Source organism: Pelobates fuscus, chromosome 4, assembly GCF_036172605.1.
Source record: "Pelobates fuscus isolate aPelFus1 chromosome 4, aPelFus1.pri, whole genome shotgun sequence".
In the NCBI taxonomy this organism is placed as follows: Eukaryota; Metazoa; Chordata; class Amphibia; order Anura; family Pelobatidae; genus Pelobates; species Pelobates fuscus.
This window is the reverse complement of record NC_086320.1, coordinates 275627490-275645034: the sequence shown is the minus strand read 5'-3', so window position 1 is coordinate 275645034 and position 17545 is coordinate 275627490. Positions and strand designations below refer to the sequence as shown.

At 45.4% G+C, this 17545-nt stretch overlaps 1 protein-coding gene across 2 annotated transcripts in view; it reads right to left on the bottom strand.

Annotated features, from left to right (window-relative positions):
• Positions 1-17545, bottom strand: part of LANCL2 (LanC like glutathione S-transferase 2) — an 86370-nt gene that overhangs the window by 30110 nt on the left and 38715 nt on the right. For both annotated transcript variants that reach the window (XM_063452119.1, XM_063452120.1), the window contains one exon: positions 14448-14565. In XM_063452119.1, the coding sequence (XP_063308189.1) occupies positions 14448-14565 (118 nt within the window). The remainder of the gene's footprint in view (positions 1-14447; positions 14566-17545) is intronic.

Here is a 17545-nt window from a genome sequence, read left to right as displayed (position 1 = left end):
TGAAGAGTTTGTAAATGGAGGACATGATCAACAGTGTCAAAGGTGGCAGAGAGGTCAAAATGAATTAGTATGGAGTAGTGGCCTTTGGATTTAGCTGTGATTAGGTAATTTGTAACTTTAATAAGAGCAGTCTCAGTGGAGTGGAGGGGGCGAAAACCAGATTGAAGAGGATCGAGGAGGGAGTTGGAATTTAGGAAGTGAGTCATACGAGTAAAGACAAGTCTTTTCTAGAAGCTTTGAGGAAAAAGGAAGCACTGATATGGGGCGATAGTTGGAAGGGTAAGACGAGTCTAGGGATGGCATTTTTTAGAATAGGTACGACAGTAGCATGCTGAAAGAGAGCAGTTTAGGATGTATGTTAAGGATGGTACAAGACAAGGGGAGAGAGATCTGATAAGGTGGGAAGGTACTGGATCAAGCGGACAGGTGTTTGGACAAGAGGAGAGAAGAAGCACAGCCACCTCCTCTTCTGTAGCTGATGAGAAGGCCTGTAGGGTAGGGATGGTACGGTCCAGGTGTGGTTGCTAAGGGGGGAGAATTATTTCCTTAGCTGTTCAATCTTGTCAGTAAAGTCGGTAAAGGCTGGAAGTTTAGTTTGGGGGGGTGGCTTGAGGTGGGTGAAGGAGAGAGTTGAAGGTATTAAAGAGAAGCCTGGGATTGCGTGAGCATGAACTAACGAGAGAGGAAAAGCAGGATTGTTTAGCAAGTGTGAGGGCTGTGCTGTATGAATACAATATGAATTTATAATGGAGGAAGTCTGACAAGGAGCGGGACTTCCTCCAGCAGCATTCAGATGAACAGGAGCATTTCTGCAGGTAGCAGGTCGACTTTGTGTGCCAAGGTTGGAGACGCGTCTTCTTTGAGGTGCATGTTTCGAGCGGGGCTGCGGCGTCCAGGGCACAGGTGAGGATAGCATCATATGAGGAGATTGTAAGAGACGAACAGGAGAAGGTAGGGATGGATGAGAGTTTGGAATGGAGATCAGCTGAGAGTTGCTGGAGGTTATGAGAATTCAGGTCCCTTCTGAGTTGAGGAGGGTAAGGATGAGGGATCTCTCAAGAACAAATGATAAGAGACTGTGATCTGAGAGGGGAAATGGATATATGTGTTGCCATAGCAAATTTAAACAATTAAAGAGGAAAAAATATATAAAACAGAAAACTCTCATTAAACACATAAATAAAAGAGCACTAGCTTAATATATATTTTAAGTGAATCTGTCATAACCGATTCACATTAAGTTCTAACAACACATTATGCATGATAAATTATATATTTTATGGCTTAATTAATTCTCACCTTTTCTCCAACAATTCAGTCTGTGGGTGTTCTACTAATGTAACACCCACGTGCCAGCCCTGCCTACATCTCAACCCCTTCTGTGCGGTTGACCTTGCTGTGAGTCACTTCAAGCATGACAACCCAACTCCATGATGCGGATGTTCACCTCATTGCCAGTGCATTAGCGCCTAGAAGAGTTTAGGAAGGCTGGACAAGTTAAATTGCAGGGAGATGTGCCTAGGGCTGCATAAACAAAGTGATTTAACTCATAAATGGTAGAGAATTGAGCAGTGAGACTGCAGGACATGATCTCTACACCAACACTACTTTATTAAGCTACAGTTGTGTTTTGGTGACTATAGTGGCCCTTTAATGTACTTTTCTTTTTTGTGAATCTGTACCTAACGTGACAAATACATGTTAAGCAACCCTACCCCTCGACTTTAATTAGACAAAGACATTTCAAAGTATGTCCCAAGGACTGCTATGATAGGAAAAATCGTGCAAGACATAAATGTGCTCTTTTTAAATTTATGAATAGGCCTGTGACAGATGTACCCACTACACTGGTAACAGCTGTGCACATTGGAGTGTTTATTTCAAACACAAATGGTGCAGATTCTGTCACGCCTATGCCATAACAATGCTTTTTACATAAGTTTATCATGCAAACTATCACCACCCCTGCAGGCCATACAGACCAACATATATATCATTCAACCACAACAGAAATTCAACCACGTTTGGGAAATTTAAAAGGGTATTCTAAACCAAAAAAAATGTAGATTAATGAAGCAGCTATGAGATCACTCACCTGCAGTGTCACTCCTTGATGCTCTACCATTTAGGAGTTACCTCACTTTTGTTTCTGTTTATCGTGCCCTAGCCATACCAAATCTGGCTGTGACTAGCACAGCGTCCAATAAAACAAACAAAAAAAAAAACGTTTTAAATCAAAAGGATTGCTTTAACGCCATTTTGGCGGCATAGCACATCTAATGATCAGGACCTCCCTGCAGCCTGGATACTTACTTACCTCGCCGGATCCGGATCGGGAGGACCGCATGACAAACGAGGCAGTCCACCTGTGGCTAATTTGAGCCATGGAATCAGGATATCACCGTGATCACATGACTCAGATCTGCCAGATTGTAAGATTGCCTGCAGGGGGACTGCCTGAGATGTAAGGCAGAGCCCCCATTATATAAATAAAATAACATAGTTATGTAAAAAAAAAATAAAAAATACATTTAGAATTATATTATTTACTATCTATATACGTTTTTCATTCTAAGTGTACTTTGATATCAAGATATAGAATTATAGTGGGGCGGGGCCTGACAGCCAAGATGGCTAGACGTGATCTCTGACAGCTCCAGCACCAGCAGCTACAAAAACACTTATTTTGACCAAACTACAGAAGCCAGCAGCATAAGGTGCTTGGAATATGACACAGAACCTTGCAAGGAACAGAACGATGCCTGTCCTGCGTCGAACCACATCAAGTGAGGCTGAACAGGCCATGCGGCCTAAACCGGAGCGGAGCCTAAAGCCTGGGAGAGGCGGCCGATCTCCTGGCGTGGGACCCGCACGCAAACGGGAAACACACTCTGCCCTGCTACCCCCCCCTCTGGACCGGCGGGGGTTATCCCGGTCCTCGCTGGGGTCGATTACCCCCAATCAAGCAACGAAGCCTGCAACCAAGCACAAGTGCCTGGGCCCGACCAAGATGGCGGCACAGACGCGGCCCACGGCTGCACGACATCTCATCACACCCCCCAAGCATACTTTAGAGTTCTTCGACCGACTCGGCACAAGCCTCTGGTCAGAACTCAAGGCCAAAGGCCTGGCCTTCCAAACAGCGATGAAACGAGCAGCGGCATGGATCCGCCCTTCAACATTGCGCCAATTATGCTGGCTCCCGCCCAAGGCCTCCAGAGCGACCTCCCGACAGAGGCGATTCTGCAGACCCAGATGGTGGAACACTCGGCTATACCCCCCGTGCACCAATACTCACCAACGCTCTCGCACACATCAAGGGGAGTCCACCCAACTCGCTTACCACCCGACGACACTCATAACCTTCGTCCCTCAGGCGGACCTCACCACCACCCAAGCACACGCTCAGGAAGGTCTGAACAGCCGGAGCGGCGAACAATCCACTCAGGCCTCAGGAGAGACCCGGTTCCACAGAATGGGCGTTGGTTAGCCATAAGACGCTCTAAAGACGAGGACTAAAAGAACCTCACCTGCACACCAGGGACAGTTCTCTGTGCTCAGACACAAACTCTCAGCCGACGTACCATTGCCGACCTGCTGCCTCCCTCTAATCACCGGGGCACCTCATCGGGACGCCTGTCACTTCTACCCATGCAGATGTCATGCCTAGCCCTGGACTACCGAGGACGCTCTCCCCTGCAGATAAGCAAAGTTTACAAGAACTCTATTATCAGTTTAAACTATAAAGTTCTACTATGTCTAAGCCCTGACTTTCACTTCACAACGCTCCCTACCAAGCATTTCATCTAGAAACAGCTTATATTTTTATTACCTTTCTGTTACGACTTCACACTTTATTTACTTAAAACGTGTTTATGATAATGCACAGTCTACTGCTAATCCTTTAATAGACCGTTTAACATTTCAGTAGGCTTGCTTACAGTCACTTCACTCATTTCTGAATCTATACCCAGAAAGACGTATCATCTTATATAGGCATGTCTAGAGTAGAATGTCTCACACGACTACTATTGTGCAAAAGCCTGTAATTTTATAATTTTACAATTAACCATTAAGCCTGTTTAACCCTTAATGGGCACCCGACCTGTATTGTCCTGTTAGAATCAAACCAAATGGACAAAGAAGATTATCAATCTTACACTTAACTGTTCCTATGCCTGAATACTCCAGCATATTATACCATATAAGCAATGTTTCCTAGCCTGTTATAGTTCCTATTAACAAAAATGTGCAAATGTCAAATGCCACGAACATGTCTACATGAATCTGCCTGTGTCTGCTGTCGTGGCTACATGGGCCTGACTGTAAAATGTTTTGCACCAAAAATAAAGAATTAAAAAAAAAAAAAAGATATAGAATTATATATTGATATCAAAATACACTTACAGGGAGTGCAGAATTATTAGGCAAGTTGTATTTTTGAGGATTAATTTTATTATTGAACAACAACCATGTTCTCAATGAACCAAAAAAACTCATTAATATCAAAGCTGAATATTTTTGGAAGTAGTTTTTAGTTTGTTTTTAGTTATAGCTATTTTAGGGGGATATCTGTGTGTGCAGGTGACTATTACTGTGCATAATTATTAGGCAACTTAACAAAAAACAAATATATACCCATTTCAATTATTTATTTTTACCAGTGAAACCAATATAACATCTCAACATTCACAAATATACATTTCTGACATTCAAAAACATAACAAAAACAAATCAGTGACCAATATAGCCACCTTTCTTTGCAAGGACACTCAAAAGCCTGCCATCCATGGATTCTGTCAGTGTTTTGATCTGTTCACCATCAACATTGCGTGTAGCAGCAACCACAGCCTCCCAGACAATGTTCAGAGAGGTGTACTGTTTTCCCTCCTTGTAAATCTCATATTTGATGATGGACCACAGGTTCTCAATGGGGTTCAGATCAGGTGAACAAGGAGGCCATGTCATTAGATTTTCTTCTTTTATACCCTTTCTTGCCAGCCACGCTGTGGAGTACTTGGACGCGTGTGATGGAGCATTGTCCTGCATGAAAACCATGTTTTTCTTGAAGGATGCAGACTTCTTCCTGTACCACTGCTTGAAGAAGGTGTCTTCTAGAAACTGGCAGTAGGACTGGGAGTTGAGCTTGACTCCATCCTCAACCCGAAAAGGCCCCACAAGCTCATCTTTGATGATACCAGCCCAAACCAGTACTCCACCTCCACCTTGCTGGCGTCTGAGTCGGACTGGAGCTCTCTGCCCTTTACCAATCCATCCATCTGGCCCATCAAGACTCACTCTCATTTCATCAGTCCATAAAACCTTAGAAAAATCAGTCTTGAGATATTTCTTGGCCCAGTCTTGACGTTTCAGCTTGTGTGTCTTGTTCAGTGGTGGTCGTCTTTCAGCCTTTCTTACCTTGGCCATGTCTCTGAGTATTGCACACCTTGTGCTTTTGGGCACTCCAGTGATGTTGCTCTGAAATATGGCCAAACTGGTGGCAAGTGGCATCTTGGCAGCTGCACGCTTGACTTTTCTCAGTTCATGGGCAGTTATTTTGCGCCTTGGTTTCTCCACACGCTTCTTGCGACCCTGTTGACTATTTTGAATGAAACGCTTGATTGTTCGATGATTACGCTTCAGAAGCTTTGCAATTTTAAGAGTGCTGCATCCCTCTGCAAGATATCTCACTATTTTTTACTTTTCTGAGCCTGTCAAGTCCTTCTTTTGACCCATTTTGCCAAAGGAAAGGAAGTTGCCTAATAATTATGCACACCTGATATAGGGTGTTGATGTCATTAGACCACACCCCTTCTCATTACAGAGATGCACATCACCTAATATGCTTAATTGGTAGTAGGCTTTTGAGCCTATACAGCTTGGAGTAAGACAACATGCATAAAGAGGATGATGTTGTCAAAATACTTATTTGCCTAATAATTCTGCACTCCCTGTAGAATTAATATTTACACATAAATATATATATACATACACGCACACACGTTCATTCGAAGTGTATTTTAATAAAATAAAATATATATATATATATATATGCAAGACGATGAAGAGAGCGCTCCAGAGGATTTTTAAATAGATTCAAAGTGATCAACGTTTCGACCCAGAAGGTCAAACATCTTGCATATCCATCCACGCTGTGCAGCACCGGGGTCCATTTACCCAACTTCATAAAAGGTATATATATATATATATATATATATATATATATATATATATATATATACACATATACACACACACACACATACATACATTTTATTATCAAAATACACTTAGAATTAGTTTATATTATACATAGAATTCGAAGTGTGAGAGCACTTCCTTGTTGGTGGAGTATAGATATAGATACACACATATAAACAAGGAAGTGCACTTACGGGATTTGCTGTAGAAACATGTAGTGAATATAAGGGGTAATCGGGGCTTTAGTGGGTGCAGTGCACATTAGGGGCTGTAGTGGGTGCAGGGTAAATTAGGGGCTGTATAGAAATATAATATATAGCCAAAGAATATATACAATAACACCCCAAACCACGTGAAAATATAAGTGGTGAAATTACCCTCATAAAGTTTTCTAGATTGTAAGAAGATTCCTCTTATATTCTTTATATGTACATACAAAATACAATCTATAATAAAGGAGGGTAACTTAAAGCGGCACTGTCATGCCGAACTTACCTTTCCTCAATCTCTTCCTCTTCTCCCCCTCTCTCGGGATCTGTTATTCTTTTCTTCCTGTCTTCTTTAGTTTTCTTTAAAATCATAAGACAAAGTAGGGACTCTGTCTTATGGAGGATTCCTCCGCTTGACCAGCTCTGACCAGCGGAGGAGCAAAGTGTGCTTCATTTCCGCTGGTCAGACCAACTTTCCCATGATCCCTAGCTTTCCTCCCAGTTCCCACAATGCTTCCTGTCAGTATTGCCGAACGTCCTGTCACTTAGACAGAATGCCGGCAAAACTGCCGAATTGCATCCTAACAGAATGAGCACTGTTTCTCCATTGGTGTTAGGATGCAATTCGGTACTTTGTTCGGATCGGAATTTCATTCAAATGAATGAAACTCCGATCCTATTCATTGCTGTGGCTGCATCTTGCAGCCGCTTAGTAGATAACTCCCTAATTCCCACGGTATCAGGGAGCTATCTACTAAAAGGCTGAAAGACCTAAATTGGTCTTCTAGCCAAATTTACTAACACTAAGTAAAAATGACTTGGTATTAGTAAATAATATGCCCCTACTCGCTATACCGCGAGTAGGGGCATGTCTAGTAAGCAGTGAGCAGCCTGTGGCTGCTCACTGTAAAAAAAAAAAAAAAAAAATATTGCCCCCCACCCCTAAATGACGGGTGGGGGCTGTAAAGTAAAATAAGGGAGGGAGACCTATTGTCCCCCCCCCCGGCCCCCACCCCTGAGCGGTGGGTGGGGGCCATAAAGATAATGAGGGGGGGGGGACCTACTGTCCTCCCCCCCGGCCCCCACCCCTGGGCGGCGGGTGGGGGCCATGATAGTAGTAGGGAGGGGGGGGGACCTACTGTCCTCCCCCCCGGCCCCCACCCCTGGCCGGCGGGTGGGGGCCATGATAGTAGTAGGGAGGGGGGGGACCTACTGTCCTCCCCCCCGGCCCCCACCCCTGGCCGGCGGGTGGGGGCCATAATGGTAATAAGAGGGGGGGGACCTACTGTCCTCCCCCCCCCCGGCCCCCACCCCTGAGCGGTGGGTGGGGACCATAAAGATAATGAGGGGGGGGGGCCTACTGTCCTCCCCCCGGCCCCCACCCCTGGGCGGCGGGTGGGGGCCATAATGGTAATAAAGGGGGGGACGGGACCTACTGTCCTCCCCCCCGGCCCCCACCGCTGGGCGGCGGGTGGGGGCCATGATAGTAGTAGGGAGGGGGGGGGGACCTACTGTCCTCCCCCCGGCCCCCACCCCTGGCCGGCGGGTGGGGGCCATAATGGTAATAAGAGGGGGGGACCTACTGTCCTCCCCCCCCGGCCCCCACCCCTGGAAGGCGGGTGGGGGCCATAATGGTAATAAGAGGGGGGGGGGGGACCTACTGTCCTCCCCCCCCCTGGGCGGCGGGTGGGGGCCATAATAGTAGTAGGGGGGGGACCTACTGTCCTCCCCCCCGGCCCCCACCCCCTGGCCGGCGGGTGGGGGCCATAATGGTAATAAGAGGGAGGGGGACCTACTGTCCTCCCCCCCCCGGCCCCCACCCCTGGGCGGCGGGTGGGGGCCATAATAGTAGTGGGGGGGGGGACCTACTGTCCTCCCCCCCGGCCCCCACCCCTGGCCGGCGGGTGGGGACCATAATGGTAATAAGAGGGGGGGGGGAACTACTGTCCTCCCCCCCCGGCCCCCACCCCTGGGCGGCGGGTGGGGGCACTAAGTAAATTCCCCCCCCCCCCCCCCCATCAAGGTGACTAGGGGTGCCCAAGCCCCTAGTCACCCACCCCCCACCCAAATAAAAAATGCCCCTACCTACCCCCCTCACCCTAAAAAATAGTGAGGGGGGAATAAAATTGCTAACCTGTAAAGTAAAATTAAACTTACCATTCAACGTCTTCTTTTTTCTAAAATCTTCATTTTTCAGCCCCAAAAAAGGCCAAATAAAAAACCATCATAGCCGTCGAACTAAAAATAAAATAAAAAACCCGAGCGCAAAAAAAAAACCCGACGAAAAAGAAAAAACCCGAGCGCACATAAAAATAATCCATCTTCACCCATGGAGGGCTCCGCGCAGACTGAGCTCCGCAGGGCGGGGCAAGGCTTATAAAGCCTTGCCCCGCCCTGCAATTAGCCTAAGAACACTCTGATTGGTGGGTTTAAGCCAATCAGAGTGCTCTTTGTCATTTTACAAGCGTGGGAAAGTTCTTTGGAATTTTCCCATGCTTGTAAAATGACACAGAGCACTGTGATTGGATGGCTTGAAATCCATCCAATCACAGTGCTCTGTGTCATTTTACAAGCGTGGGAAAATTCCAAAGAACTTTCCCACGCTTGTAAAATGACACAGAGCACTGTGATTGGATGGATTTCAAGCCATCCAATCACAGTGCTCTGTGTCATTTTACAAGCGTGGGAAAATTCCAAAGAACTTTCCCACACTTGTAAAATGACAAAGAGCACTCTGATTGGCTTAAACCCACCAATCAGAGTGTTCTTAGGCTAATTGCAGGGCGGGGCAAGGCTTTATAAGCCTTGCCCCGCCCTGCGGAGCTCAGTCTGCGCGGAGCCCTCCATGGGTGAAGATGGATTATTTTTTTGTGCGCTCGGGTTTTTTATTTTTCGTCGGGGTTTTTTTTTGCGCTCGGGTTTTTTATTTTATTTTTAGTTCGACGGCTATGATGGTTTTTTATTTGGCCTTTTTTGGGGCTGAAAATGAAGATTTTAGAAAAAAGAAGACGTCGAATGGTAAGTTTAATTTTACTTTACAGGTTAGCAATTTTATTCCCCCCTCACTATTTTTTAGGGTGAGGGGGGTAGGTAGGGGCATTTTTTATTTGGGTGGGGGGTGGGTGACTAGGGGCTTGGGCCCCCACCCGCCGCCCAGGGGTGGGGGCCGGGGGCTGAAGGACAGTAGGTCCCCCCCCCCCCTTATTACTATTATGGCCCCCACCCGCCGCTCAGGGGTGGGAGCCGGGGGGGAGGACAGTAAGTCCCCCCCCCCATTACTATTATGGCCCCCATACGCCTCCCAGGGGTGGGGGACCGGGGATGGAGGACAGTAGGTCCCCCCCCCTTATTACTATTATGGCCCCCACCCGCCGCCCAGGGGTGGGGGCCGGGAGGACAGTAGGTCCCCCCCCCCCTATTACTATTATGGCCCCCACCCGCCGCCCAGGGGTGGGGGCCGGAGGACAGTAGGTCCCCCCCCCCTATTACTATTATGGCCCCCACCCGCCGCCCAGGGGTGGGGGCCGGAGGACAGTAGGTCCCCCCCCCTTATTACTATTATGGCCCCCACCCGCCGCCCAGGGGTGGGGGCCTGAGGGGAGGACAGTTGGTCCCCCCTCATTCCCATTATGGCCCCCACCCGCCGTCCAGGGGTGGGGGCCGGCGGGGGAGGACAGTAGGTCCCCCGTCCCCCCCTTATTACCCTTTTTTTTTTTTACAGTGAGCAGCCACAGGCTGCTCACTGTTTAGTGGACATGCCCCTACTCGCGGTATAGCGAGTAGGGGCATTGGGGCGATTTTAATCTCCCTTGTGCAATTATGGGGGTCATATTGACCCCCATAGAGTGAGGAGGGGACCTGGGGGGCTTGGGGAGCACTGCTCCCTGCCGCTTCTGTCTTTACATATTACAAGGAGGGAGCTGCACGCCGGTAGCTCCCTCCTTGCAATAAACCGAACAAACAAACGAACACTGATACACAGTGTTAGTTTGTTCGTCTGATTTTTTCTATTCATTCATTCGTCTGTCTGATGAATGAATGAATAGATGAAATTCCCGTTCGCATGTCCAGATGTTTCACTGGGCATGTGCGGGAATCTCAGGGCTATCTAGTGTGGGTAGATGACGTGTCCCACAGGGACTTCACCTACCCACACAAAGATGGCGCCCTGAATATAGATCGGGGCAGAAAATAAAGAATAAAAAATAGGTAATGTGGGGGGCATAGGGGCATTTGGGGGTGACTAGGGGGTCGATTGGATGTAGTTGAGGCGGGAGGGGGGTTAAAAAAAAAAACGGAATTCGGCATGACAGTGCCGCTTTAAGGTTACTCAAAGGTAATAGCTTGTAGCAGGCACATAAAGGTTTCTTTATAGGACATTGACCTTCTGTTATATTCTCTCCATCCATAGACCATATAGAAAATAGAGGGAGAAAGGCAAACATAGTGTTTCTTTAAAGATTAAAATACTTTTTATTCTCAAATTGCATTTACAAGATGGATTCTTTAAGTTTGCATATCGTAAATTGTATGTCCAGACTCGGGGTACGATGTAACACAATCCTCTGCAGTCGGCAGCAAGATAGCAGCTTTCAATCCATATACATAAAATAATAACAGTTAAAAAAGTTGCGGACTTCCTCAGGGGCATTTGATAGTGATTAACGCTGGTCTATATCTGGATTCCTTTTAAAAGTCCTAAACGCGCCTTTTGGCGGGTTTTCTCCAATTGGAGCGCGTGATTACTTCCAGGTCTGTTGATTGATGTTTTGCGTCCCAAGCCTCGATTGGCGTTGGACGCAAAACGTCAATCAATCGAGGCTTGGGACGCAGTCTTCCTCTAGAAGACTGAGAAAAAGACCTGGCAGGGAGTCAATCTACATGAGGAATAAACATCTGGCTAAAAGTCATAGACGGAAATTGCAGGAAGTGCCTCTGGGGTCTGTCTAATGATATCGGAGGAGACGGAGCACCAAGGGAAATCGGCACTGGAATCGAGTCCAGTAATGATTTTATAACTCTTACAGCGTCGAGGGGGGTGGGGGGGGGGGGGGGGGGGGGCACTATAGTATTCTTTTAACTCTGCAATGTACACATTTCAGTTTCTCTAAAACTGCAAAGTTATCAGTTGCAGGGTTTAGAGGACAAGGATATTGCACACAGGCCAAGTTAATGAGATGAAGATGGGTGCATATAGTGTCCCTTTAAGGTCAGAATATCTGAAATGGAAAACAATCTCAAAGTCATGCCTCCAGTTGGTTATTTTGGCATGGTGAAGTGCTTTATTTATCTAGAGCGTGTAATGTTTTCAACAAGTAAAAAATGTCAAGTAAAAAGGCGAAAAAACGATTTTTCTAGAATTATTTGTGCAAAACTATTTTTTGTGCAGGTAAAGCAGCACCCACAAAGCGCAATAGCCCATAAAAGTTACACTCAAAACATCAGACTTTAAAAAAGTGTGATGATAATGTGATTTTTTTCACACAACAAATGCAATAGTGCAAAAAGATAGCGTGCACACAATAAAGTGCATCAAGCTTGAAATGCTGGTGGAAGACACCAAGATATTTATTTTTATTCAAAACTCATAATATATATTTGTAGTGGACCACGGGTAACCCACCCAGTTAACTCCGCTAATTCTCTTCCTTCAGCCGGTCAGGAAACATGTAAAAGGACAAATAGACCTATTCTCCCCCCAGTAACTGGACGACACACAGTTCTGGAGGTACAACCACACTTTATTGACCACACACGGCTTTTAAGCATAACCCCATGCAAGGGGTGTGACATGCAGGATACAATGTCCCTTTTTCCCCAAAAGCCCGCCACCCAAACACAGGGTATCCCACATCCCGGGACAGGGGGGGGGGGTGTCTTTATCCCATGAGCCTCTTTACCAGGGAGACCAAGCGCAGGAAAAAAAAAAAAAGGGACCATCCCTTTGTCTCCCAGCCACAGAGAGCCCGACCGTGGTTTAAAGAGCTGGTCTCTTTGTTCCAGCAGGCTCCGCAAAGCCTGCCAAACTCGCCAGTGCCCCAGAAGTATACACACACACACACACATCTCTGGGACCCTCGCAGCGGTACCTTCCTCGACCAGTCTCCACTCACAGGGTCTCTGTGTGAAACCCGGCAAGGGAAGCGTCTCCTTTTGGGATGCAAATGCTCCCTCTGGACGGCATTCGTCTGTACGAAATAGCGGCCACCAAGGGGAGCATTCATGAATTACTTTCCTTGCGGTTTGACACTTATGTTGCAAGTGCGAAGGTTCTGATTAATTGGTGCGAACGTTCTAATGGGGCACTGAGGAGGTCCTCGTTCGGGAAACGAACAAGTTGGGAAACAAACCACGAATGCTACCCCTGGCAGGCGTTCGTCTGTACGAATGGCGGCCAGCTGGAGGAGTGTTCATTCACGGTTTCCCTTGTGGTTTGAACAAACAAATATAAATGCTAACTTTGGCCAGTGTTTGCGACTAAGTGGCTACTAAAAAAGACTGGACATACCCCATAATGCATACCCTGGGTTGTCTACTGTCAATAGAAAATGTGTACATGTGAGGTGTGATTCAGAGATTTATGACAGATAAATGTTACAATGTTACTATTGATACATTTTTTAAATATATATTTAGAAACAGCAATATCCTACTTCTACTTATAGACCTATAACTTTCCAAAAAAAAGCCAAGAACATGTTAACATTGGGTATTTCTAAACTCAGGACAAAATTTAAAAACTATTTAGCATGGGTGTTTTTTGGCGGTTGTAGATGCGTAACAGATTTTGGGGGTCAAAGTTAGAAAAAAAAAGTGTGTTTTTAAAACAAAATGTAATCATATTTTATAATTTTTGTAAAATTTGTAAAAACAGCCCTGGTTCTTAACGGTAAGAAAATTGAAAAAGGGTCTGTTCACTAAGGGGTTAATTGACCAGCAAAAATAGAGCAATGGACACACACACTGAAAGGACAAACATGCCTCAACAGTTAATAATGTCATGAAGAAAAGAAGGGAGTAAGATGGGAGTGCCACCCTCATATAATATGTAACTTGGATTGCGAAGCTGAAAGGGTGCTATTTATTGTATATAAATAGAGAGGATGTAAGGGGCAAAACCTCTTCAGATGCATTCGCCATTACATACATAACAAAAAACGTCATGTTTTAGGTGCACAGTCTGGCCAGGAATCTCCCTCTGCTTAATAAGCTATCTTGACATTAAATCATGCTACAGGCATGTATCCACATACTACAACATGTGTGCATCTTTACACGCATCAACACACTGCGCACAAATTCCAATGCTACCCACATATACATAAAAGTAACTTGATAAAGTCAGTTTTGGTTATACCATTTGTAGACAAATATTGTTAGAGGATTACTACTATTTGTTAAATGGCACTGATTATGGAATGCATGGACACTTTTGTATCTTTATTTTAAAGTCCGAAGGTGTGAATAAAGCCATTTGATTGTATTGGAATACGGTCTGTTTTTCAAATATCTGAAATACACAAATTCACACAATACACATACATGACTTTATACCACACAACATTCCCACAAATTCCAGAACAGGCCCAACATACATTTATCACAACAAATACAATGCATGCACAATGGATCATTGCCTATTGATGTGGTCTTATAGATACTTGTATTGCACAGGGAATGTTTTTTTTAAATAACTTAATATTCACTTTATAGATGCATATAATTGTGTTTTAGAATCCTGCATGTCCACACTAAATAGGTTTTGCAGATGTGCATAAGTAGCTTTATACAATTCTCTAATGTCCAACTGAGATACCCTTAAAACTGTTTGCTTTGTTTTAATGTGACATCACATTTACATGCACAAAAGAAGATGTGTCTATATTTACCTGAATTTTATGTGGAGGGCAGGCATCTTTGCCAACATATCGAGACGGGTTACCCACAACACAAAAATGGTGCATTTTCACAAATTAAACTATTCATCTTTTTTTTTGCTCTACTACCCAAATAAATGGATTAATTAAATTTACTCACCTGTATATCCAGTGTATGTTGAGCAGTCATGTGGATCTGCAGTCTTAAGCCCTTCTTCCATTTGTTGAAGCAAGTCACTAATTTTTGCTTGGAGCCGCCTTGAAAATCTGCTGGTGATCTATGGGTAAAAAAATATCCAAATATATAAAAATATATATATACAGACAACAACATAACAGGAGGATGTGATATCATTCCACTCTTAAAGGTGAGTTCTAGTCCTGAAACCTTAGTTTTCACATTATTTAAGGTGAAAGGAAAATTTTAGCTATGCAATGCATTAAACAATGAACAATCCACAGCTTGTCTCTCACTTTAACAGAAATGTTGAGAAAGCACAAAGAAGAGTATTCATTTACAATATCCAATAACTAATAGATCTAAGGGAAATATATCTGTGGCACAAAAAAATATGCTTTAAAAAAATTATTTGGGGGGCGGGGCCTGACAGCCGACCGAGGCAGACGTGTGTAGCTAGAGCTCCTGAATGACAAACTTGACACTGACCACAATTAAATGATATTAAACCCAATTTTCAACAGCACTCCTGCTATATCTGCATACCCACGCAAGGTGAGCAGGGTTAATGTGTTTGAGAAAACGGGCTGTGAAATATCAGAACTGCCAGTGTTAGAGGCCTGCAGAATTGGGGTGGTGGAGATGGCCGCTCCTCCACCTCGCACAGTTCCAGCTTGTTTGAGTGCCCTGTTCCCCCCCCCTTTGGACCGGTGGGGGATATCGCGGTCCGCACAGGTGGAACGATCTGCGGCAGTGGAAAACAGCTTCAGAGAGCAAATAATCTGTGAGGTCTAAAAGCTGTGAAAAGCCTTTCAAGATGGCCACCGCAACAACCTGGGCCTTCCACGGGGTGCCGATAGAGCAAGCCTTCGAGCAACTTTGGACACAATTCTGGGCTACAATAAGCCAAAGAGCAGGGAGGGAAGTTATGGCAAGCTCCACACTGACAATCCCTGGAAGTGTCCTCAACTCACAGCCTGCTTTACATGGCCGTATTTTGGCACTGAAACCAAGAAGGAGGAGAAAGAATAAGCGGCGGGCACCACAATCCCGGAGGCTCCGTACTGCTGGCAGCCGCAACTTACCTATACCTCAGTCCGACCAGGGTCAACTTCGCACGCACAGGTCACCCCCTAGGCAGGAGAATTTTCGGTGCAGAATGAAAACAACTGGTGGACGATCCCGAGAACGCGACCAGCATGCAGGATGCGGTTGGAAGGTTGCACAAGAGCCGGGGGCAGGTGAAGAACGGCTATCTGGGACTTGAACAATAACACTCTGCCGGGTATACTGTTTTGCTTGGTGGGCATAGGCTAAGCCCCTTCTCTAATAATAAGCATGTGGTTCCTCATCTCACATTTATAACTATGCTTTTTCCTACCTCCGTTTTATACTTTTCATTTAAATTTCTGTTGGTACAGGTGACATTATTTTCACTCATTTAACAGCAATGGGACAGGAGCTCAGTGAGCCTTCCTATGTGGGGGGGATTACAATCCGTAATCGTAACTATGAATATCACACACATGTGGGCCCCCTTAAATGCACAGTCTAACCGTATTGTTCCCATGTTGCCATTAAACCGTTGCCTAGATTTTTACTTTACCTAGAAGGGAGATGAGTAGATACCTCATTATTAAGTGCCCCTGAGTGAAGCCTTATGTTCGCATCTTTGCTACCTCTCTGAGCATATGCTCATGTGTGCTACTCTAGCCGGGAACGGTCACCAAAAGGTATAAGCACCAATCACACGTTGGGTACACATGGCCACGGCCTTCCTGTATTGCATATCTTTCATGATTCCGATACCCAGTGGTACTATACTATGAAGCAATTAGCAATTACTATCAACGCTTGTTACATACCTAACTCCTGTAGAATATGCTCTCAATGCAAGTGTACTACATAGCTTGTAAATGTGCAATATCCGAAATGTATCAAGGCACAACAAAAAATAAAGAATTATAAAAAAAATAATATATATAATATATAAAAAAACTATTTAAAAAAAATTAAAATATGAAGGGCTCCTCTGTCCCTCGCTTTTAACTTGCAGTGTCCAGTAACATATTAGCTACATCAGAAAGCAGAACAAAGTTTTCAGGAAGCTGTAGTTCAACTAGCAGTTTTAATAATCAGAATGATGATAAGTGAATTGAATGGGTGCAAATAAAAAATAGATAAAAGTGGTAGAAACTGTTTGCAAGGAACTGCTAGAATATTTTGCAAGGAACACGGTAGCTGACATTCGACCAGCTACGGTGTGGGCCGCGCATAAAGCAGTTATTAGGGGTGTATTGATACGCGAGGCCTCCCTGAAGAAGAAGCGTAAATCGCAACTATTGTCATCATTATTAGAGGCTCTAGGGAAAGCGGAAGAAAAGCATAAGGCTGTCCCATCATCAGGCAACCTGTCGGACGTACGAAACCTTCGATCCTCGATTCGTGACACGCTTATAGACGATACTGCCAGGGCCATAACTTGGTCCAAGAGGACCTTTTACGAGAAATCCAATAAAATGGATACGTTGTTGGCCAGGTCTCTCCACCCGAAACAGGGACATTTGCATATAACGAGGATCAAAGACGCTTCAGGTAAGTTTTGTACAGATCCTACTGAAATCGCTCGGGCTTTTTTACAACCACTCCAACGGGACCGCCTCGGACCAACAACGCGAAGCTGACGATACTCGTGCCTTCCTGTCTCGCCTCTCCCTCCCAATATTACGGGGCGCAGAATCTGCTGCCCTTGGAGCACGCATATCTGCTGAGGAGATAGATGATGCAATTTCACTGTTGAAAGGCAACAAAGCTCCAGGTCCGGACGGGTTTGAGGGCGGCTATTACAAGACTTTCCGTGAGGAACTCGTTCCCCACTTGGAGTCGTGGTTTAATGACCTAATGGAGGGAGGCATCCCCGACCGGGATATGTCAATGGCGGATGTCGTACTCCTACCGAAACCGGGCAAAGATGATCTTATCACCTTCCGCCCGATCTCGTTGATCAACCACGACTCGAAAATCTAGGCGAAAATTTTGGCTAACCGACTGAACCCCCTACTCACACGATTGATACACCC